The 24,953-nt window shown below is 43.6% G+C and overlaps 2 protein-coding genes across 3 annotated transcripts in view; one reads left to right on the forward strand and one right to left on the reverse strand.

Moving 5' to 3' along the window:
* Nucleotides 1–24,953, reverse strand: part of CDH13 (cadherin 13) — a 684,692-nt gene that overhangs the window by 601,660 nt on the left and 58,079 nt on the right. The window contains exon 1 of one of the 2 annotated variants that reach the window (XM_081870213.1): nucleotides 2,673–2,860. The exons of the other annotated variant lie outside the window; for it this stretch is intronic. Coding sequence (XP_081726339.1) covers nucleotides 2,673–2,717 — 45 coding nt within the window. The 5' untranslated portion in view covers nucleotides 2,718–2,860. Of the gene's footprint in view, nucleotides 1–2,672; nucleotides 2,861–24,953 lie in introns of those variants that run through there. 2 annotated transcript variants of the gene reach the window in all.
* SDR42E1 (short chain dehydrogenase/reductase family 42E, member 1) overlaps nucleotides 1–24,953 on the forward strand; it is a 312,532-nt gene that overhangs the window by 24,538 nt on the left and 263,041 nt on the right. The window lies entirely within an intron of this gene.

Genomic DNA, 24,953 nt, shown 5'->3' on the forward strand with positions numbered 1-24,953 from the left:
TAACTCATCATCCTATTTTCTACCAGCCTTTGCTCTTTTCCTTTTCTCCACCTGCCTCCTTCTTCTTCTCCTTTTATATTTCACCTTTTCTTCCTCCTTGACCTCAGGAAGTCTATCTCTGTGTGCCCAACTACAGAAACCTTAAATGGAAAATCTTCCAAATCATAGTGTGCTGCTACAAACAAAGGGCAGGAGAGACAGCAAGGTGCATCGCACAAGAGGACTGCAGAGCAGATAACTCAAACAAGTAAGCCAAGTCACACACTGGGGAAAAGGCACATCTGACACCTTATTTTGTCACCAGTAGCAACATCGCAAATACCACAACCCTCTCACACTCCAAAGTGTATGTATATATTTGCTAGTTGCAACCAGTTAAACCACTGACCAGTTGTTTTGGTTTTCTCTTCACATCCTGTCCCATCCATTTTTATTACATGCACACAGTTCCCCCTCTTCCACACAGTACTTGCACATATTTCAAATGACCTCAGCACATCCAGTTGAGTTGCCATGTAAATTGCATCCGCGCCACAGCTCCCTAGATTTTGTTGCTTCAAGACCACTTCAATACATTTCATTTAGTGAACCATGGCTTTCACATGGTCAATCATAGTTGATTCTCACTTGACACTGAAGATCTCTAATCAGCCTTAATCAAGCTGTATTAGGAGACAAGAGCCATAACTCTTGCTGCCCTAACACCAGTGTACACAACTAGGAGCCAGATTCACACAACATTGGGACTCTGTAGTAAAGCTAACATTTTTGGTGGAGCTACTGGTAATGGGAGTTACTGCAGCATTGGCCAAGATCCCAGCTTTCTACATGCTAGAAAACTTTTAAACAATGAGTTAATTCAATAAATGGCAGGTCTTGTCCTTAAATCACTACCCAAGCAATCGCCAAGCCCAACGACACCAATTTGTAGTGCCCTCGCTCTAAGTTATGAGCACGCATGTGACACTACCCTGCTGCGGTTGAACAGAGGGAACTGTGACTTATTACTTGTTTCTGTACTCTACTAGTATCTTCACAGTTTTGTCTTTAAAATACACATGGAGGTCCCATTTTTCCAGGTTCAATAGAAAAAAAAAAATACAGTAAGAGGAGAGAGAAATAGTTGCAACTTATATGCCATAAACAGAGAGGGCTGTCGAAGTGCTGAGGGGCCATATAGCTCAGTGCTGGAGAACATGTTCTGCATGCAAAGGGTCCTAAATCCCATCCCTGGCAACTCCAGCTAAAATGGCCAGGTAGCAGTTGCTAGGACTGACCTCTGCCTGAGACCCAGGAGAGCTGCTGCCAGTCAGAGCAGACAGCAGTGGCTTGGACAGACAAACATTGTGACCTAGTAGAAGGCAGCCAGATTTATGATGTTTTAGGAACTTAAGAAGTTGCCTTACAAAGTCAAATCATAGCTCAGCATTTTCTACACTGGCTGGCAGCAGCTCTCCAGGTTTCCAGGCAGGAGTCCTTCCCAGTCCTATCTGGAGGTTCAAGACCATTGAGGATTGGACCTGGGACCTTCTGCCTGCAGAGTAGATGTTCTACCAGCGAGCTACAGCTGTTCCTCTCATTTGGGAGGCATCGTGCACATTAAGTTGCTCTCGCCTGAGGCATTGGTCTCCCATGCACCCTCAAGGGTTAAAAGCAAAAAACCGAGTCAGTCTCCAAGCCAATAGGGAATTAACTTTTATCACCATGGAGTACCATCCCAGGGATCCAAGAGACAGAGACTTGTAGCTGAATGAGAGATTAAGCTCCCTAAGACAAGCGAGAGGAGAGAGGGGATGAACAAGGGGATGGAGGAGCATCACACCGAATGACAACAAAGGAGCCTTAAACATCACACGCTGCTTCCCAAAATGAAATCCGTATCATATTCACAGAGGGGAAGGCAAGGGAGGAGTGCAGAAGTTGGAGAGCAGCTAGTTCCTCGGCTATTGACTGACAGCAACAGCAGGGCTCCACAGCCTCTTGGCTTTTTAAAGGCTGGGTGTCTATGTCCTTTTTTTTTTTTTTACCTTTTTGCAAGGGGGGGTGGGATCTTTTACAGTTGAGAAGAGGGCGGGAGGTAAGGCTGCCGAGCTGCTCATTAATACTCGATTTTACAAATTCACCAAAGCGGTAGGGCAGAGAAGGAGAGGCAGGGGAAAGCCCTTATTCTTCCCCTTTTTATTTAAAAAAAAAAAAATTAATCACGTTTTTCCCCCCTTCCTCTTTTCTTTTTAACGAGTGTGGGGAGTAAGGAATGTAATGATCTTGTCCTGGCAGAAGCCATAGGAAGGAGAAGCAAAAAAAATCAAAGTTGAAGCATTGAAGGTGATAGAATATCTTGTTGCTGGCACCACGGAACCAGCAATCCGTACTCTCTTTCATGTGAAGGAAATACAATTTGCATGCACACACACGTATTATGTCCCTAATTTCCTGTCACTGGAAAGCACACAGAGGCATTTTTTCACATCGGAGAATTGCTTCTCACATCCACACTTCATCGTGCGTATCTGTGTGTTTTTCAAGTCGGCATGCGATCGTTGAGAAATCAAGACACTTCCAGATAGCCAAATGCAAAACATTCCCCCCAAAAAACCCCCAGAAAGAAACACAGATAGATAACACACAAACACATAACCCCTAGGACCAGATCAAAGCACCAAATTCCTTACCTGGGACAGGAGGAAAGCCAGGGTAAGTTGAGCCTTGTGCTGCATTTTGCTAGCCTAGAAGATACTGGAGGCTTTTTCATTCATGCACTCAACTGCACTGAGCATATTTTCACTGTGGAACAGCCTTTGAGGAGAGAGAGAGGAGAGGGAGAGAGAGAGAGAGAGACTGCCTTGAGAGCCAGCCAACTTCCCAAATAGATCAGCAGCAGCATCACCAAAGCATTGGATAAAGGCTGATGACCAGAACCAATAGCTTTACAAGGATGATTTCTTCACAAATCATCCTCATTTTTGCATAACACATATCGGGAGCGCACCCCTCGCAAGCAAACACACACACACACACACACACACACACACGAGAGAGAGAGAGAGAGAGAGAGAGAGAGAGAGAGAGCGCACCCCAAGAAAGCTCTCACTTCGGTGTGTACAAGTAACAGCTTAAGAAATCACTTCTTCTTTTATGGATTTCTGGGAAGTGGTAATACTTCCCCTCACCGGAGAAGGAACAGATTTGCACGATAGGGGAGAATAGCTCCTCAGACCCTGCGTGCCAAAAGAAAGACCTTCTTTATTAAAATGTTAATCAAGGGTGTTTTATTTTCAATAAATCAAAGGAATGACCACCACAGCCTTCAGTTACTCCCAGGCTTTAGAAGACTGACAGAACAGTGCTCTTTCAGGGGCACCAGAAATCCTGATTGCATTTGCTGTTTCCCCCTCCATCTCGCAAATCACAAGGAGGACAGATCAATTCTACTTGACGAAAAAATCCATCATGGGGCAATAGATTTTATTAACTGCTCAGGTTACAGTGGGGCTTTGGCTTTCAAACTCACTGAGCAGTCATCCAGGGATAAAGTTCTCAAAAGTCCATGTCCTTCCAAAGCAGAAACTTTTTTCCTTGCAGGAAAAAAACCACATGCAGTGTTTAAACATTGCACGATGGAGTGCTCACTGCACTCTGCATGCCTTGCCTCCATCATGCTAACAACAACCCCGAGAGGTAGGCTCCTCTCACCACCATATTGCAGGGCAGAAATGAGGCAGAAAAAAATGTAAACTATACAACATGCTCACTAATGAGAAGGGAGTTGCCACCACACCTTTAAGAAGACTCAATTTAAAATGGGAAAAGGTTATATTTATTGAAATATAACAACAGCAGTGAGGAGGATCTGCATAAACAAATAACTAGACTGAACAAATCAACTGAATCAAAATAGTCTGAGGAGGGCAGTTCCTTATAGGAGGAGAAATCCTTTCTCTTCCTGCTCCTGGACATATAATCAGGAGCCACCTGTGTTCCAGTAGCAAGAATTGAAATGACCTCTTCCTCCTTGTTAACAGGGGCATGGGCTGTGAATCAAACAAGCACACCATGGCCCCACCAGTTCAGTGCTCTCCCTGGCACACATGCCCAGACCACAGGGCACCCCCAATTTCCCACAAAGCAATACAGCTTAAGGCAACCAAAGAGTACGCCTACCCACAATGCCTCAGGAATTTAACAGAAATTTATCCTGAGTCAATTAGGGGCTTCCCCCAAAACTTCTACTCAGACCCATTTACAGGTGTCTAGCACAGCTCACTCTAAAAGGGAGGAAGGGAGGATGCCATAAAGAAGAGATGGGAGAGTTTGGGGAGGAACTGACTGATAAATTGATCCATCTTGGCTGGGCGTTGGTCTCCAGGCACCGGTGGTCCATCTGAACCCAACAATGGACCACCCCTAGCTCCTTCCAAGGGCTAAATGAACTTGGCTCTTTTTGGGTGATTAGAGGCATGGTAATTTGCTCCCACCCTAGAGTGGAAGTGGTATTGACAAGGCATTGATGATCCACGATTCAAGCATTCTTGTAAAAGTTTTAACTTTATTTTCACAAAGCCCCACCCACCCATTGAATTGTGGCCATGACAGTGAGTGAGGTTCAACCCTTTCCCCTTACCTCCCCTGCCCATCCAATATGTTATTTCATACCACAATCATAACCAAGTTTACTTAGAAGAATGCTGTATTTAATGCAAAGGGGCTTAATCACAGGGGTGGATGAATCTGTCAATTTCAGTTTCTCATTTTTCCTACCTTAAATTTAAATTTAATTCTTCATATTTCTGTAGCATTTTTTTAAAGTATTAAAATCCAGCCAAATCCAATTTCTCCCCCCTTCTTAGTCAGGAGTTTTTGAATCTGCCACCCTGAGGCATCTTTACTTAGAAGGAAGTTCCCAAGTGTGCATGTTGACTTGCTCCCTCGTAAGCATACACAGGATCACTGCCTCTGCCGCTACATTGCACCAACCACATAATGGCTGTGTCATAATCACAGGCAGGCAAGCTCCAGCAATAAATATATGCCCTTCCAATCAGATGATAGGCCCTCAAATATTTTGTAGCTTTCCTTCCAAAACCACTGGGAGCACCTGCTATGAAAAGCCCCATGAGCTGCCTTGGAGTAGTTGGGTGAAACTGTAAGGTACATCTCTCCACATTAGGGGCAAGCAACCTTTTTCAGCCAGTGCAGCATTCTCATCTGGGCAACCTATCAGGGAGCCATGTGCAGAGTGGGCGGGGCCAGAGACAAAAGTGGGTGGAACAATGAATGCATTTTTATTTATTTTTTAACACTAAGCCTGTTTCTACACACACTTCTCTCCATCATGGGAAGGATGAGGCATGGTCAGAGTTCAAGGACACTTTCCAGGCAGGCAAAGCACAAAGCAGGGACAGTAAGGGCTGGTGAGAGTGCTGATGGAAAGAGAGAGAGGCCCAAAGAGGTGCAAATCACCATGCTCTGCCCTCAGATGTGGACTCCCACATCCCTCCCATGCAATATGCTCTCTGGAGCTTCTGGTGCAGGAGCCAAGAATCCACAGCTGCCCTGTGTGGCAGTGCAATGGGCACACAAAATGCAGAGTCTACCTAAGCAATAAGCTAAGCATTTCTATGTCCTGGGGTGACTCCACCCACCAAGCTGGCAACTGGCTCTCTTCACCAGGAAGAGCTATAAAGGTTTCCCATTCAAGACAAGCCTTCCTTTGTTCTCACAGTCTCCAGTCAACAGCTGCCCACAGCCTGACTGACAGGTGCAGCACATCTCAGAACCCTTTCCTTTTAATATATGGGCCCACGCTCTGTCATGAGCATCATAAAAAGAAGCATTTTGTTAACAGAAGAGGCAGAGGTGCACCTGGGTGTAGTTGGCAGGAGCAGCTGATGTGCAAGACCAGAATAGCTGCAAGCGTTTGGACTTCAGGAATGTCCAGTCAGTGTAACTGCAATTGATAATTCAGTGGTGTTTATTTGTTAATTATTTGCTCCCATTTGTGAATTACTTCCCATAAAATAATATTGAAGTGGTTTCACAGTAAAAACACTATTAAAAAAAATTCCACATAAGACAAACAGTTCAAATACACTCTCAGAGAAAGGAGGTGAATCAGCCACTGAGGATTAGTTCCTGGGGTCACTCTGGAGAAGGCACTCAGGAAGAAAACCAACGGGTTCTTCTCAATGCTCCAAAGCTAAGCATTTAGGAACACTGAAAGCAGTTCAGTGTGCTTCAGTTTCAAGACAATGGAGTGCACATTCTATGACGTGCAATGGAAATCCAAGGAAAAACACAACTTTAAGTCATTCTGAAATATAATACTGGAGTACTCCAAATCATTTGCCAATGTACATGCACAGAATATTGATTTTTGCTGAAAGGCAACACGTGCAGATCTGCAGTGATCATAGTGATGCATCCCTAATAATAAATATTATTGTATAATTGTAATATTGTTGTATAATCTTAGAAGGTAGTGTATTGTTAGCAGGGCATTACTGTGAGGGGCCGTTGCTGTGATTACCACGAAGGGACCCTGATCTTCTGAATTTGCCAATACACAATTGTCAGGAGTGGGGAACCCCAGGTCAGGGGACAAATGTCACCCTCCAGGCCTCTCTAGCTGGCCTTTGGAAAAACAGTTGTGTTTTACAAGCAGTTTGTAAGCTGGAGAAAGTAGGGATAAGAGCACCATGGGGGCTGCCTCCAGTTTTGGATCCAACCTTGAAGCCAGGAAAGATACAGAACCCATTTTGAGTGTCATGCTTTGAACTCTTCCACAGGAGGCTCAGGTTGTGTATATAACTGTAAATAAAAGATACATCAGAAAGATACCACAGTCTCCATTTGCCTCATTCCATAGGAAACACAAACCCTGGGTAACCCCTGGAATCTCAGCATTGCTGTGGAGATTGGGGGGGGGGGGCTATAACAATATCAACAAAGACATGCACAATGTTGCCAGTTTCATTGCAACTTTGATTCCATTTGTTGCATTATAAGGTTTTGGGATAAAATCAGATAGAAGTGAACATTAGGCTATGCTGGTGAGAATATTGTCCATGCAAGCAGACCCAACAACATTCAGAAATGGAGTCCAATGGTTTCCTGAGCTATCTGATCTTGGCCTTCAGCAGTATATCTGTTACTTCAAAGCTGTTGATGATAAACGAAGCCTTCACTAAGGAGATGCCAGAGGCTGATTCTGCTGACCCTTTCCAGGGACTGGAAATTGCTTCCACATGTCACTCATAGGGCAGGATACCTCAAGGAAACTTAATTTAATGACACAACACTTTATCCTCAGAGGCTCTTCTGATTAATTATGCTTTCCACAGCAATCAGATTTCCCAAATACCTAGAAATTGTGAATTACGTGTGGAGCAAATTAAGTAATTTGCCTCTCATTTCAGGGTTTTCTAATTCCATAAAATTCCTGGGGACTTTAACAGGGGGGGGGGGAACAATTTAATAAAAATATACATCAAAAGAGAAAGAGAAAAGTTGCCATAGCCAATTTTCATGACTGTAAGGAGTTTGGAAAATTAATAGGCATAATATCAGGGGGAATAATAAACTTTGAAAGAGAAAATGGTTACCAAAAAGATTGTTTTTTTCCTCATAAAGGACTTATTATGCGTGCCACCAAGATCATGTTTAGGATTGCAGTCACTGCCAATTGCCTCAAGTTACACTTTGAGGCAAATCTGGAAACTGTGCCCAGGTGGAAAATCCAGAAAAAGGGAAATAGGAGGCAAACTTATACTGAATAGCTTCCATTTAGCTCAGTACTGTCTATATTTACCAGCAAAGGCTCTACAGGATTTCAGACATGGAACGTTCCGAACAGTGTTTGAAACTCCAATTGTTCTAGGCGCATTTTGCGACAGGGAATTTCATTAGCGCGAGCAGTTTCTGAGCTTTGGGCGCAATACTGCACCTAAGATTTCAGAGTAAAACTGCAGAGTGGAAAGAAAAGAGGGCCCTTTTCTGCCTCCCCATCTCCAGCTACTCTCTGAAGATTGGAGAAGAGACTCTCTTAAGAATATTAGGGGGGGTGAGCAGGGGAAGGACTAGGCCATGTGAAAAATGAACATAATATTTTAGCTGCAGTTCATTCATTTTCAGCTTTGTATTCTTGTTATAAAAATATGTGCCTTGACATTCCATTGTTGCGCCCACAACCTAGGTTTAAGGTGCCATTTAGCTCCTAGCTTTCATATCTCAGTTTCTAACAAACCTACCTGAAGACATTGAGGAATGAACCTGGGACCTTCTGTGTGCAAAGGAGATGTCTGCATTATTTCAGTCAAAAGTAAAATAGCAACATTTGGTCAACATATCTCTACATTGTTGCAGAAGTTGGTGTACCACGAGAGCAGATGCTCTTGCTTGGTGGAAACTTCCAAGTTATTTTCAGGGAAGCGAAAGAGAATTTTGTTAAGTTCATTAGATGAGCCTGGCAAATCATGCCAATGCCCCATCTAGTCCAGCAGTCTGTTCTGAAAGTGGCTGATCAATCCTGTGAGAAACCAGCAAGCAGAACTTGAGCTCAGCAGCATTCTGCCCTTCTGCAATTCCCAGCAATTGGTATTCAGAGGCATGATTCTGCTTACAGTGGAGGCAGAACATAGCTATTGTGGCTAGCAGCCACTGGTTGCCGTGTCCTCCATGAAGTTTTCAAACCCTCTTTTAAAGCCATTCAAATTATTGGCAATCACCAAACGCCAAACGCCAAACTAATTCTAGTTTTGTTCCCATCCCCCTCCTCACTGATGAATTCTACAAGGGCAAAACTAGGGTTGTCATATTCCGGGGATCAAAAACACAGACACCACCACCTTTGGGACACCGCCCACCATTCCGCATATCCCACGTTTGCCCCCTCCCTGCTGCTGATTCCTTCCTCGCCGACCTGCTTTCCCCTTCTTGACTCCCCCTCTCGTCCCTTTGCTGTTTTCAACCTCCTGCTCACAATGGGAGGCTGAATGGCCCCAGGAAGGTCACCAACGCCAGGCAACTGCCATGACTGGTGTGCGGCCTATCGCGGCCCCAGGAAGGGCCAAGCATGCAAAAGGAAGGGAGATAGTAGTAATGGGGGACTTCAATTACCCGGATATTTGCTGGATGTCAAACTCAGCCAAGAGCATAAGGTCAAACAGATTCCTCACTGGCCTTGCAGACAACTTCGTTGTCCAAAAAGTGGGAGAAGCAACAAGAGGAACAGCCATTTTAGATCTGGTCCTAACCAATGTTGATGACCTGGTTAGTGGGGTAGAAGTGGAAGGATCATTAGGCACGAGTGATCATGCTCTTCTGAAGTTTACTATACAGCGGAAAGGAGCAGCCAAGCATACTAGGACTCAATTTCTTGACTTTAAGAAAGCCGACTTCATAAAACTTAGGGAAGTGCTGGGTGAGATCCCATGGACAGTAATACTAAAAGGAAAGGGAGTTCATGATGGCTGGGAGTTTGTTAAGAGGGAGATAGTAAAAGCACAACTTCAGGCAATACCAATGAGACGGAAACATGGAAGGTGCCTAAAGAAGCCAGGGTGGCTATCTAAAGAACTTTTAACTGAGTTAAGATTAAAAAAGGATGTGTACAAAAAATGGAAAAGGGGGGAAACCACGAAAGAGGAATTCAAACAAATAGCCAGCAAGTGTAGACACAAAGTCAGAAAAGCTAAAGCACAAAATGAACTCAGGCTTGCTAGAGAGGTTAAAAGCAACAAAAAAGGCTTTTATGGGTATGTTCGTAGCAAAAGGAAGAACAAAGAAACAGTGGGGTCACTCAGAGGAGAAGATGGTGAAATGCAAACAATGGACACAGAAAGGGCTGAACTCCTCAATGCCTTCTTTGCCTCAGTCTTCTCCGATAAAGAAAACAATGCCCGACCTGAAGAATTTGGAGCAAATGATTCAGCAGAGGAAACACAGCCCAGAATAACTAAGGAGATAGTACAAGAATACTTGGCTAGTTTAGATGTATTCAAGTCTCCAGGGCCAGATGAACTGCATCCAAGAGTATTAAAAGAACTGGCAGATGTGATCTCAGAACCACTGGCAGTCATCTTTGAGAATTCCTGGAGAACAGGCGAAGTCCCGGCAGACTGGAGGAGGGCAAATGTTGTCCCTATTTTCAAAAAGGGGAAAAGAGAGGACCCAAATAATTACCGCCCAGTCAGTCTGACATCAATACCAGGGAAGATTCTGGAGCAGATCATTAAGCAAACAGTCTGTGAGCACCTAGAAAGGAATGCTGTGATCACCAATAGTCAGCATGGATTTCTGAAAAATAAGTCATGTCAGACTAACCTGATCTCATTTTTTGACAGAATTACAAGCCTGGTAGATGAAGGGAACGCAGTGGATGTAGCATACCTTGATTTCAGCAAGGCATTTGACAAGGTGCCCCATGATATTCTTGTAAAGAAGCTGGTAAAATGCGGTCTTGACTATGCTACCACTCAGTGGATTTGTAACTGGCTGACTGACCGAACCCAAAGGGTGCTCATCAATGGTTCCTCTTCATCCTGGAGAAGAGTGACTAGTGGGGTGCCACAGGGTTCTGTCTTGGGCCCGGTCTTATTCAACATCTTTATCAATGACTTGGATGATGGACTCAAGGGCATCCTGATCAAATTTGCAGATGACACCAAACTGGGAGGGGTGGCTAACACCCCAGAGGACAGGATCACACTTCAAAACGACTTGGACAGATTAGAGAACTGGGCCAAAACAAACAAGATGAATTTTAACAGGGAGAAATGTAAAGTATTGCACTTGGGGGAAAAAAATGAAAGGCACAAATACAAGATGGGTGACACCTGGCTTGAGAGCAGTACATGTGAAAAGGATCTAGGAGTCTTGGTTGACCACCAACTTGACATGAGCCAACAGTGTGACGCGGCAGCTAAAAAAGCCAATGCAATTCTGGGCTGCATCAATAGGAGTATAGCATCTAGATCAAGGGAAGTAATAGTGCCACTGTATTCTGCTCTGGTCAGACCTCACCTGGAGTACTGTGTCCAGTTCTGGGCACCACAGTTCAAGAAGGACACTGACAAACTGGAACGTGTCCAGAGGAGGGCAACCAAAATGATCAAAGGCCTGGAAACGATGCCTTATGAGGAACGGCTAAGGGAGCTGGGCATGTTTAGCCTGGAGAAGAGGAGGTTAAGGGGTGATATGATAGCCATGTTCAAATATATAAAAGGATGTCACATAGAGGAGGGAGAAAGGTTGTTTTCTGCTGCTCCAGAGAAGCGGACACAGAGCAATGGTTCCAAACTACAAGAAAGAAGATTCCACCTAAACATTAGGAAGAACTTCCTGACAGTAAGAGCTGTTCGACAGTGGAATTTGCTGCCAAGGAGTGTGGTGGAGTCTCCTTCTTTGGAGGTCTTTAAGCAGAGGCTTGACAACCATATGTCAGGAGTGCTCTGATGGTGTTTCCTGCTTGGCAGGGGGTTGGACTCGATGGCCCTTGTGGTCTCTTCCAACTCTATGATTCTATGATTCTATGAAGGGCATGCAAGGCTTGGTGGTGGCCAGGAACAACACCAGGCCTAGCACGATGCCCAACAGGCTGCTCTAGGCCATCCAATGCCTGCTTCCAGTTCTGGGGCACAGCGCCTTCTGAGCATGCCACACAAAAAACAACAACCCAAACCCGGACATTTAATCCAAAATGAAAAGAAAAAAAATGCCCAGAGGCACCTCAAAACTGGATGTGTCTGGGAAATCCCAGACATATGGCAACCCTAGGCAACACTGAGACTGAGGAGGAGGAGGAAGCTGGCTGACAGTTCCATGCCCTGGACTAGTTGTAAGTAAGAAGGCAGGTAGGTGGAAGCTGGCTGAGGTCATACTGGGATTGATGGGGCAGTCAGGGCCACATGTGCCCCAAAGGAACAGCTTCCACTGGGCCTGAAAGGGAATGGAAGCCCCTTTGTCAGGGAAGAAAACAGAAATTGAAAGACACATTTCAGTGCCTGCTTCTGTCTTCTGTTCAGATTGGAACTTAACTATTCTCCATACATCTGATTACTTTGAATGTTCCAAGGCAGTCTGGCAATCTAAAGGCATCAAAACATACTTTTAAAATAAGTATTTTGAGAGAATATGCTCATTTGAAATATGCATTATACTACTAAATAATAAAATGCATACTTTGTATTTTGAGGAGTGTTATTTTTAAGGCAGAAGATGCAAAAAATAAATAAAATGGAATTGCAGGTAAAATGTGTGAAATTGGCATAGATAAGAAACAGAGATTTACCCATTCCCCTTCAAGAAAGTATTATTACAATTATCATTATTTGAAGCAGCAGCAGCCAACATTATATGGAACTTGTAAGACTGTATATTCCTTTTCTAAGCTGGCCCAACAAATGATCTCATTTTGTTTTTGGGTTTATAAGAGGCTGAGTTTGCAGACCCACACAGACTGAGAAGTATTCTTATTTGCTTCATTTTTCTTGTTTGAATTAGCAAAAAAAAGGAAATAAAAAACCCCATGCACACCAAAACTGGCCCCATTCAGATCAATAAGTGGTTATATGTGTCACAAGCAAGTGTCCAAGTCAAAAACCCCACTGCGAAACCCCTCACGTCAGTTATTTTGAGAGCACGTTATTGACATTTCTCCCTGAGTAGCTAGTCTAAGGCATGCCATTAATAATTTCAAATCAGCCAAGTATGCAGATTTCACCAAGGCAAGCATTTATTTGTGGATAAAACCTATTAGAAACACCATTAACCTTAGCCATTAAAATAATCCTTCAGGAATGGATGGATGCTAGGCAACGTCACCTAAACTCCTGGGTCAGCTCCATTCTTTTCACCAATGTCAAGATATCCTAAGATTTGGGAAGCAGAGAACTATCAGATCATCTGTTGGTGTTTGCCCTTCCACCACTGATTATTCCTGGGGAAAGAAAACTTCATTGAACATTTGAGTTTTGCTCTTTATGGTTTTTGTTTTGAAGGACATTCCTAAATTCTTGGCTCTGTGCCTAGCTCAAGACATAAGTGCTTCTTTCTTTGTTATCTTCATCATGATTCTGTGTATGATGCGGTCATGTGGCCTGCTGGCCTACAAGAGACTCAGAGGACTCAGGAGTTGATCAGCTATCTTACAGACACATTGCATAAGGTGAATTAATGAGGCATCAAACGTGGTCCAGGGACATAAAAGGGGGAAACATCTGTATGAGCAGGTCCATCTGAAGACATTTTGGATGACGAGATGGCACTCCTTCCCCATACAGCCACAGCTTGACCTAGAAGTTGAATCTTAGGCTAAATTCAATGGCAGTTTAAGCCATTTGCCTAATGTTTCCCTGTGAATTTATGCATTATATTTCGGCTTTCACATCACATAAAAGCCACTTCCAGAAAACTAATGGAATATAGTGCACGCTTAGCACTCATTTCTGTGTTATTTGATTCCAGAAAAAAATCCATTTGCAGCCCCCTTAAATGAAGAAAATTGTGGGAGTAAAGTGATGAAATTTGGGAGCTATACTAGCATACACTTCTTCCCTGCTCTTCTCATGGGCGAACCATGGGAAACAGAAGCACATAGGTGCAGTAACGGTAGCAGAAACATTGTCCAATCATGTTCATTGTTGTGTCACACCATGTCCACCGGTGTGAATGAAATTTAGAGCAATATATTGGTCAAAAATGGCACAGTCCCCAATTCAACAGATACTGAAGTATGAAAGGAAGGTTAGACAATGTGGCAGAAGTGCTAGCAACTGGCACCTGAGACAGTCACTTCACTTTGCCTAATGTTAGGGCCAGTCCTGTGTGTGAGGCAGTGGGGAGTTTCAATTGTGGGAGGCTTGTTTGGGGAGTGGTCAATGAATCAGTTGGTCCTACATTCGTATACTGCTCTGTGCAAAACACAGTGAGACACTTAACCAAGGTTCTCTAAAGCAAGCTTTGCACTTCATCACCATACAATTTCCAGCAGCTTTAAAACAAGTTTCATATATGCACACCTCGTTTTTTAAAGAAAGGAACTACTAGCTGAGTTTCCTATAACTCCAATGGGAGAAACAATCTTCCTTCAGAGAATGATGAGACATAACTTAGAGCAAGACCAAAGAAGGAAATTCAATTACCCTGGAATGACAGGCAAGACAACTTAATTCCTCCCTGGGGAATATTTGCTATAGTTGTGTTGTACAAGAAACCATTGAGTAATCCACAGAATAATTTATATTTTTCCCCATGCTATAAGGAGTTGCCCATGTGTATTTTGGTATGACACTTAAAAAAAAAAAAAAGTATGGCTGATCCAATACATCACACTCCCTCCACAAATGTCACAACTTTGGGGCAGGGGTCATGGGGGAGGAAACCTTCTAAAATTTTAGGAGGAGTAGATATTTTCAGGTTGGGAACAAAGTCAGATGAATGTGCATTTGTACTTACAATTTTAAATATGAAGTGGTCAATTGGGAGGGAGGGATTTTTATGTTTAGAAAGTAAACCCACAGCTCAGAGGTGTCCAGAAGTGCAGCTACCATTAAGCAGAGTGTGGCAACTACGTTGGGGGCAATGCTGGGTGCTGTAGCCCCCAGCTGCTTCTCCTGATCCCCCATAGCCACTCCAATCTGTTGTGGGGCACAGCTGTATGTGCCAGAACCTTCTTCTCCTTTGCTTCTGGAAACCCTTCTCATTGCTTGAATGGAGCCAGACCAGGAGGTCTCTACTGAAAAGAACTTCAGCAGCAAATCTCTTCTTTCCCAGGAAATTGTCAGAGGTCTAGGAGAGTTGGCTGAGTTCTAAAAGGACAGTTTTCCAAATTAGCTCTGCTGTGAGCTGGGACCTCAAGCATTAAAACGTTGAGGTACGGTACCCTGAGCCAAATGCATGCAGCTGAGCCCACTGGCCCAATGAGAAGCCAATTCCTCCAGCAATGATGGTATCAGAGAAAGTCCGGCAAATAAACTCTGCCATGCCATTAACTCTTTCCTAATATTGTTTGTCCAACTTCCTCCTTCAGTACCAGCGATTCTTTCCCTCACTCCTCACGTAGGAAAGCAAGACTTTCCCCATGAAAGGTCACAGTAGAACATTGCTGATAGAAGATTTCCTTTACCCAGTCCCTGTTGGTTTCTGCTTTCTTCAATGTGCAGCGAAATGCTAGTCACAAGGCATTGTTTACATTCCACAGTCAGAGTTGCTGTTGGGTTTCCCACGGGAATAGGAGACTGGATGTGACGTACACTGGTTTCCTGTTTTTCACAGTTCTCTCGGTGTTTCTGAGGAGAGAGAAGTTGTTTCTCTGCTCTCGCAGAGGCAAGATGCATGTTTGTATTCTCTCAGCATTGAAGTGTAAATAAAGTAAACTAAAGTATTTGGCACGTACTGCTCATCCTTCCGCTGTGTAGAAGAGCCTGCAAATACAACATTTTTGGTTCCGGGCCCAGAAAAACGCAGTCAAACTGGTTATGGACTCCAGAAGTCGAGTCGGAATGCCGGCAGGGGAACAGAGAAACAGACGGACGTTATCTGCTCTGCGCGTCAAGATGATTGATGAGAGGTATGTGCTCATGCTCCGGGCAGCCTGCCAGCTTCTAGTTAATGGCTTTATGGCTGGACTTTGAACTTTTAAAGCTGTTTTGCCGCGGCACATGCAAAGGCTCAAAGGCACAAGCTCACAGGCTTGGGAGGCTTGAAAACCGAAAGTACTTTTAAAATTGCTTTTGGAATGAGGTTTGACGCAGCTTATTTAAAGCAGCAGAGATGACGCAGAAGGCTAATGCCAGAGTCATGATGGCTAGCTGCAGAAGGCTGGCTGATGCAAGTGGGGAGTCTGTTGCCACTCAGATTGCTGTTCAGCCAACTGCTCAGCTCAGAGTAGACTATGTTACTGCCGTGATTCAGAATGAAGCAGACCGCCGGGGTGCTAGCTGCATGGGTAAGGGGGAGTCTTCACAGACGTCATCCCAGAGTGCAGTGGAACCACCAGATGGCGCCAAGGCTTTGAAGGAAGTGAAATGCTACTCATGTGGACGTCTAGGCCATATGAAGAGGGAATGCAGATATCCCAGGGCCAAAACAGAGCAGCGCAGCGAAAGCTCATCGCGTGGAAAAGGCCAAAGCAGAGGAAAAGGTCCGGTGTCCAGGACAGCGCAGCACAAGGCAATGGTCTCACGCTTCACTCCAAAGGTTGCAAAGGTCCAGAAGACGTCTAGATCTTTCTTCGTGGTGGATTCGGCTGCAACGCACCACATGTGCAATGATAAGCGACTGTTCGTGTCTTTTACGCCGCAAGAAGGTGCGATTCACCAGGCGGATGACCACACGATCTCTAGTCAAGGCTACGGAACTGTTGTTCTTCACAGTTTGGACTTATTGATACAAGATGTACTTTACGTTCCAGATGCCAAACACAATCTACTCAGTGTTGCGCAGCTGAATGAACAGAACATTGACGTTTCCTACAAAAACAAGAAATGCACCATCACAAAGAAAAATGATTATGTTTTGCATGCTGAATATGTTGATCGTTTGTTTGTTTTGTATTTTGATGATGATGTGCAGGATGAAACTTGTTGCATTGCAGGTTCTAACAAAAGTTTGCATGCAGGATGTATTCATGATTTTCACAGGAAATTTGGTCATTTGCATTTTGAGGCAGTATAAAAAATGCCTGCCTTGGTTGAAGGTATGACTATTAAACCCTGCAGGTACCACATGAAGTGCAAGGCATGTGCAGCAAACAAGGTGAAAATGGCTGCGAAAGGTAAGGTGTCTAGTAGGCAAGCTACAGAACCATACCAGGTTGTTCATGCTGATTTGGTTGGTCCACTAGCGCCCTCTTTGGGTGGAAACAGGTACTTCATGGTTCTCATTGATGCATTTTCCAGGTATATTTATGTGTACAATCTCAAGCAGAAATCAGAGGCTTTTCCAAGGTTCAAGGAATTCTGTGCTTGGTTGGAAAATGTGCATGGTAAGAAGATAAAGACTCTTTTCACTGATCGCGGGGGGGAATTCACTTCTCAGCAGTTTGAAGCTTTTCTGACTGAGAAAGGAATTCAACACGATTTGTCTAGTCCTCGCTCGCCATGGCAGAATGGACTTTGCGAGAGGGCAAATCAGACATTGCTTCAAGGGTTAAAAACCTTGCTGCATGATGCAAATCTTCCAGAGAGTTATTGGGCCGAAGCTCTCTCGTGTTTTATTTACAGTTATAATCGCAGGTTATCTTCAGCGATTGGTTGTACCCCCTATGAGAAGATGTTTGGCAAGAAGCCATACATCAAACACATGAAAATTTTTGGTTCTGACATGTGGGTTCACACACCACAAAGCTCCAAGTTAGGCAAGCGTGGATTGCATGGTATCTTTCTAGGTTATCAGAAAGGTTCTTACAGAATAATGATGACTGACTCTAAGACAATTAAGCTCACAAGAAGTGTTGAGTACAATGCCAAGTGGGGGGAGAATGTGGGAATTTTCCAATGTTATCCTGAAGACAGTGATGAGACTAAGGATAAGCAAAAGCAGCCACAACAGCCCACACCCACTGATGAAGGTTCTGATTCTGAGTCTGAAACTGAATCGGGTGATTCAGAGGATTTCGAGAGTGCGAAAGCCTCTATGCGACCCTCTGAAAGCTCTGATCAAGAATTGGAAGAACCATTGTTCACAATAGGTCACTTTTCTCCTAAGAAGGAAGAGGAGAGTGTTGAAGATTTAAGGCTAATTCGCAGGTCACAAAGAGCCACAAAAGGCAGACCTCCAAAGAGATTTGCTGATGAATTTGCTAAGACAGCAGTAGCAGCTGTTAAAAGCTCCAAGAAGGTATTTGAACCTTCAAGTTTCCAAGAAATCCAGGATTTGGATTCAAAGGATGCTGAGCCATGGTTAAATGCCATGAAGGCTGAGCTTGATTCCTTAGAGAGGAACAAAACATGGGAGCTAGTTCCAGTAGTTCCAGGAATGAAACTGCTTGGAAGCAAATGGGTCTTCAAAGCGAAGACTGATCAAAATGGCAAGATAGTCAGACACAAAGCCAGATTGGTAGCCAGAGGTTTTTCACAGGTACCAGGTGAAGACTATCACGAGACCTACTCACTCACTGTGAGGTATGAGAGCATTAGGCTTATGCTCAAGCTAGCTGCAGAGGAGAATCTACACATTAGTCACCACGATGTGAATACAGCTTTTTTGTACGGATCTCTAGGTGAATCACTTTATATGCTTCCACCTGATGGCGTACAAGTAAAACAGGGATTTGTTTGTGCTCTGAAGAAGTCCCTCTATGGTCTCAAACAAAGTGCACGGTGTTGGCACACAAAACTCACTGAAGTATTGTTTTCTCTAGGTTTTAAGCAAGGGAAAGCTGATCCATGTGTATTTGTCAAAGAGGAGGGGCAAAAGAAGCTGTATTGTTTGTTTTATGTTGATGATATTCTGTTCTTTTGGAAAGATGTCACAATGTACAATAATGCCCTAGCTCAACTGAAAGAGCACTTTGACATGAAAGATCTTGGTGAGGTAAACAACTACCTATCTCTGGAAATAGAGAGAGATCAAGATGGTAACATTCTAGTACACCAGTCACGGAAAATTGCTGATGTGTTAAGCAAACTAAACCTGATGGATGCTAACCCTGTAGACACACCGATGACAACAGGTTATCAGGTAGATGACACTGAAGAAGCATTTTCTGACACTACACTGTACAGAAGTGTGCTAGGCAAGCTAAACTTCATTGCCAGATGTTCAAGACCTGACATTGCTGTTAGCTGTAATTTGCTAAGCAGACAAGTCAACAATCCTAGTGTTAAGGATTGGAAAGCTCTGAAACGCATAGCACGCTATTTGAAAGGCACTATGCATTACAGACTGAGATTTAACAATCAGAAGTCTGGTGGTCTTGAGATATTTGCAGATGCAAGTTTGGGAAGTGACACTACAGACAGGAAAAGCACGTCTGGAGTTTGCTACATGTACAATCAGGGTCTATTTGATTGGTCATGCAAGAAGCAAACAACAGTTAGCTTAAGTACTTGTGAAGCTGAACTGAATGCACTGTCTTATTCACTTAAGGATTGTGAATGGTTGTTACAATTGTGCAAAGACATGAAAATTCCTGTCAAATGTCCAATCCAAGTTTACCAGGACAACAAAGCATGTTTGGCTTTGCTGAATTCTGAAGGTTGTAAGCAAAGCACGAAGCACTTGCAATTGAAGTTGCAACATGCTAGGGAATGTATTCAGAAGGGACTCGTAACGGTGTCCTATATGCCAGGTAATGAAATTCCTGCTGATGTATTGTCCAAGATTGTATCAAGGGATCAACACTGTACCTATGTGCAGAAGTTGGGTTTGTACTGATATTGTACGAACACGCTGCCCAGTGATGTTCACAGAAAGGGGGAGGATGTTGGTTTCTGCTTTCTTCACTGTGCAGCGAAATGCTAGTCACAAGGCATTGTTTACATTCCACAGTCAGAGTTGCTGTTGGGTTTCCCACGGGAATAGGAGACTGGATGTGACGTACACTGGTTTCCTGTTTTTCACAGTTCTCTCGGTGTTTCCGAGGAGAGAGAAGTTGCTTCTCTGCTCTCGCAGAGGCAAGATGCATGTTTGTATTCTCTCAGCATTGAAGTGTAAATAAAGTAAACTAAAGTATGTGCCACGTACTGCTCATCCTTCCGCTGTGTAGAAGAGCCTGCAAATACAACAGTCCCTAGGTCCAAGATGACAAGGGGGCATGAAAAGTGGTTGTGGATTTATTTGTTTATAAGAATACACACACACACACACACACACACACACACACACACAGTGCTACTTCATTTTTAAAAAGCAAGCCAGAACAGTACACAACAATAGTACTTAAATGCTTAAATGCATACAATTAAAAAATTAAAAAGTTGAAATCAAACTTCAGTTAACTATAGTAGATAGTTATGTTCTTAATTGCTTGCATAGGCATGGTGAAATAGAAGTGTTTTTAGCAAGCATTTTAAAGTTGGATTTAGTATAGCAAAAAGGTCAGGAATGTGACTTGTTGCTGTTAATCTGTTTTACTTATAACCTGCATTTCTCCCATTGTAGGAGTCAAAGCAGCTCACAGCATAAACTAAAACAGATCCAACAGAAACACAACATAAATATAAATATTTTTGAAACCCAATTAAATAAGTAATCCTATTAAAACAGCACTGAGAACACTTAAAGCAATTTAAAAGTGTGTGCACGCACAAGTGCAACACCTACACTCAGAAGAGCCTGCCACAACAGCCATTTAGTGGCCAAAGGCCTGTTGGAGCAAAAAAAAGTCTTTGCTTACCAATGAAAGGAAAGCAGAGTGCAGGGCAGTTTGGCCTCCTAAGAACTGGAGATCCATAGTGATGCCCCCCTTCAAATGTTTTACTCGGCTTCCAAAGGTGGGGAAGGTACTAATCATCCTGCTGTCTGGAACCAATTTCCTATCTCTGTCTGAGATCAGACTGGCTTTCCTTTTTTGCACCATTTTCTTACTGGAGTTTGTGCTACAAAACACCCCAGGAGATTTGCAGCTCACCCGCTGGGGAGCTGCTTAGATTTTTAAAATAATATCAATAAAATTACAGCCCAGACTTAGGCTTATGGAGGCTATGGAGAAGTGAGATCCCCAAATACAATGCATTAGACAAGCAGAAGGAAAGAGAACATTACAATACTGATCAAAGACACAATAAGGCAGCCCCCATATGATGGATCAGAATGATACAAAAGCAGTGCAGACAACAATTTGCAGGAAGAAAAGCAAGAACAAAGACTGCTTTCAAATCCATGAGTAGAGGGGAGACCATGAGAAGAGACTGCTGAGTACTTCATCCCATAGGGGCACCATTGGGATCTCTGGACCAAACTACACATGAGCTTAATTGCATGAAGGCATCTGATGTGTGGTCAGATAACACCCAAAGGAAAGTGTGAGTTTTCTTAGGACCAGTGGGGTGAGGAGGGAGAGTTCAAGTCTCCTACCCTACCCCAGTCACAGTCAAAACAGAAACTACCTATCCAGATCTGCTATTTGATTTTAAAGGAAAACTCTTCTGGTGACACTCAGGGCTGATCCTGCCATTGGGCAAAGTAAGGAATCTGCCTGAGGTAACAGGGAGTGAGATGTTGGAAGACAGAGCTCTCTCTATGTTGGCTGAGTTGTGACAGACCTTCTCCTGCTGAACTTCAGGCACTTGGGAAAGACTTTCCTATTTCAACAGCCGTTTGTAAGGCAGCTTCTGTTTCTGGGATAGATTTTAATTGTTCTCATTCCTTAGGCGTTTTACACATTTTAGGTACACCACATTGAAATTCGGAATATTACGGCTGCGAGACTTCTAATAGCACAAAGATGGAAGACTGAAGAAACCCCAACTAAAGAATCATGGCAAGAAAAATTGATGGACTATGCAGAACTGGCAAAACTGACATACAAGCTATGGGACAAGGATAACTGTGACTTTAAAGATGAATGGCAACCCTTTACAAAGTATTTGAAGACACAACAAAGTGAACTGGACTCCTTGGCTGGCTTTGAATAAACATTCACAAACTCTTTATTGATAATAATCAGCTAAATAGTTTGAGGATCTATACAACTTTGTAACATGCAGAAAACGGCATTCTCAGAGAAACCAAAGACTGGAACTGAGGGAAGCTAGGGGAGGGGGTTGTGTGGGAGGGTTGTGTGTAGGGAGGAAAAATGGGGGGGGTAAGGATGATATATGTTTTTGGATAATATGTTTTGTTTTAATTTTGAATAAAAAAATAAAAAATAAAAGAAATTCAGAATATGAAGCAGTATATACATACTTGAAATAACTAAAAAATGTGCTGTTTGTTTGTAAAAAGCATTACATCATATAAAACAGTTAGAACAATGGCATGTGTTGAAAGAGGAAAGGGAAATGGTTAGTCTTCTCCAGCCTCCCAGGTGTTCTGGGGGCTAATGCTGGTCTTGTAAAGCTGCCTTGTATCTATCAAGACATTGTTTTGTCTGGCCCAGAACCTTCTACATTGGGGGGTGGGGGCACCCATCAACATTTTGGGGATCATGGCCCCATGTGGAACTCTGAGGAAGTGTTGTGGTTTCTGATCACAAATTGACTGCTGTGGGGCATGCAGAATGCAAAAGTCCTATGGTTCAGGTACTGATGGGAGAAAAAAATAAATTCTGATCTACTTGATCAGATTATAACCATCCAGCTACTATGTCTCCACTATGCCAAGGGGAGAAGAACCTCATGTGGCACTCTTAGCTCCTTGGAGGAAGGAGAACATAATAAATAGGTAATAACTAGGTTATAAAAGGCTTTCAATAAGACTTGCAGGATTTCTCTGTGTGCACTGCTGAAAACAGCTGCATTACAAATATCTGTGCAATCCCCAGGAGAAACATGAAATATCCATGAAGCTGCTTTGCATAAATTGCAAGGTTCCATTTACTAGGAAAGGGAAGCAAAGGGTGCCACTAGATGAGTTCTTTACTGTGGGGTTGGTGCTTCTCATTCATTCCAGTTCATCTGCAGCATCCACATAATGTCAATGTCATCAAAATGGCAGCATGCGTTTCCCCAAAATTCCAGATTTATGCCTCATCTGCACTATAAAAGCAGTATTACACTACTGTAAACAAGCATGGCTTCCCCCCTTCCCCCAAGAATCCTACAAGCTGTAATTGTTAAGGGTGCCGAAAATTGTTGAGACCCCCATCCCCCTCACAAGACCACAATTCCTAGAGTTCCCTGGGAAAAAGGCTCGATTGTTAAACCACCCTGGAAACTGTAGCTCCGTGAGGGGAATCGGGGCCTCCTAACAACTTTCAGCACTCCTAACATATTACAGCTCCCAGAACTCTTTGAGGGAAGCCATGGCTGCTAAAGTGCTTTGAATTTAAGGTCTGGGTGTGAGAAAGCTCTGTCTGCAATGTTTTTGCTCCAGTACTGTGTCTGGAATGTTTGATGGCCACCACAGCAAAAAGTCACTGCAGAACTTACACCTGCAGTGAAGGTAGCACAGCAGTGCCGCATCATTGTTAGAGGGTCAGCGTGCATCTCCCCTGTGTCCAAAGAGATGTTATTAATGTCTCTTTCCTCCTGAACTTAGATGCTCAAAGGTCACTCCTTTGCTCTTGATCAGCAGACAAGTGAGCCTGGCCTATATACTATAATGAGGTGATCTATGATAAAAATAAAAGCGGGGGGGGGGGGAGAGAATCACCATGGCCCAATGAAACAAGGAAGCAAGTTTTTGTTACATGGGGAAGTTCACTCACTTGAAGATGGTAAAGGGACCCCTGACCATTACGTCCAGTCATGGCCGACTCCGGGGTTGCAGCGCTCATCTTGCTTTATTGGCCGAGGGAGCCTGCGGACAGCTTCCAGGTCATGTGGCCAGCATGACTATGCCACTTCTGGCGAACCAGAGCAGCACACGGAAACGCCGTTTACCTTCCCGCCGGAGCGGTACCTATTTATCTACTTGCACTTTGACGTGCTTTCAAACTGCTAGGTTGGCAGGAGCTGGGACCGAACAACAGGAGCTCACCCCGTCACGAGGATTCGAACTGCCAACCTTCTGATTGGCAAGTCCTAGGCTCTGTGGTTTAACCCACAGCACCGAAACAAGGAAGCAAGTTTTTGTTACATGGGGAAGTTCACCCACTTGAAGATACTCACTTGAAAATGTCTCAAGAGACTAACACTATTGATTCATGGAGGGTGAAGGCTATCAATGACTACTTAGCCATGATAGGTTTGCCTCCAAGGTTGGAGGCAGTAATATCTCTGAATTCCAGTTTATGGAAGCTGCAGGAGGGATAAGTGCTCTTGTGCTCAGGTCCTGATTGCAGGCTTCCCACGGACAACTGGGTGGCCACTGTGAGAACAGGATGCTGGAGTTGGTGGGCCATTGACCTGACACAGCAGGGCTTTTCTTATGTTCAAATGTAGGGACTCTGGATGTTGTCCAACTAAGCCATACTCAGTAGCCCACTGAGTATAAACAAACAGACTATTACTAAACTGGAGGTCTGTGTTAGAAGACATTTCAAAGTCTGATTTCCTTCCTTGCTTTGACCTTTTCCTACAGACCTCTTTCTTTGTGACAGAATGGCCAAGACAGGGTTGGGGGCTAGAGATTAAATATCTTTGATGTCCTAAAGCCAAGCTACATTTCTTGTTACACACAACTGCCACTGAAAGTAAGTCCCATATAGCCCAGAGGCAGAGCACATACTTTGCACACAGAAGGTCCCAAGTTCAACCCCTCGCCTCTCCAGGTAGGACTGGGGGAAATCCCTCTCTGAAATCCCGGAGAGCTTACTGCCATTCAATGTCAACAATACTGAGCTAGATGGACCGACTATCTGACTCCATGTAAAGCATGAATAAACAAATGCACACACCCTATAGGTCTACACAATTCCCACTTCCTGAAACAAGATGTGGACTGAAACCCAGCCATAATTTGACATTCACACTTCGCCAAATTCATAATCTGTATGGAAATGCAGCTGTTAGAGAAAGTATTCATAAAAGTATGCATTGTAATGAAAAACAAATGCATTCTATTAGGATTAAATTACTTGTATAAAGTGTATTGCAAGCAAAAATATGATTAGGAGAAAAGCACACTAAACATTTGATAACTTTCTTGTGGTGACTTAAAAAGAAGCAATCTTTATACTGATGTGGCAATATGGAGAACTGAACTCATGATTTGAAAAAATGATAAATTGAGAGAAACCAAGACTGATAGTTTGGACAACCCCCAACTGCCATACTACTGACTTCAAAGTGGACCCACCTGTAAACTGAGAAACACATAACAAGCCTCCCACAGTCAGGAGACTATTTCAGCAGGGAAAGAAGGGAATGTCTTAGCTCCTCTGATGAGCTCTTGGCTTCTTCCTCTGTGTT

The sequence above is a fragment of the Podarcis erhardii genome (assembly GCF_964252035.2).
Source record: "Podarcis erhardii genome assembly, chromosome: 7".
Classification (NCBI taxonomy): Eukaryota; Metazoa; Chordata; class Lepidosauria; order Squamata; family Lacertidae; genus Podarcis; species Podarcis erhardii.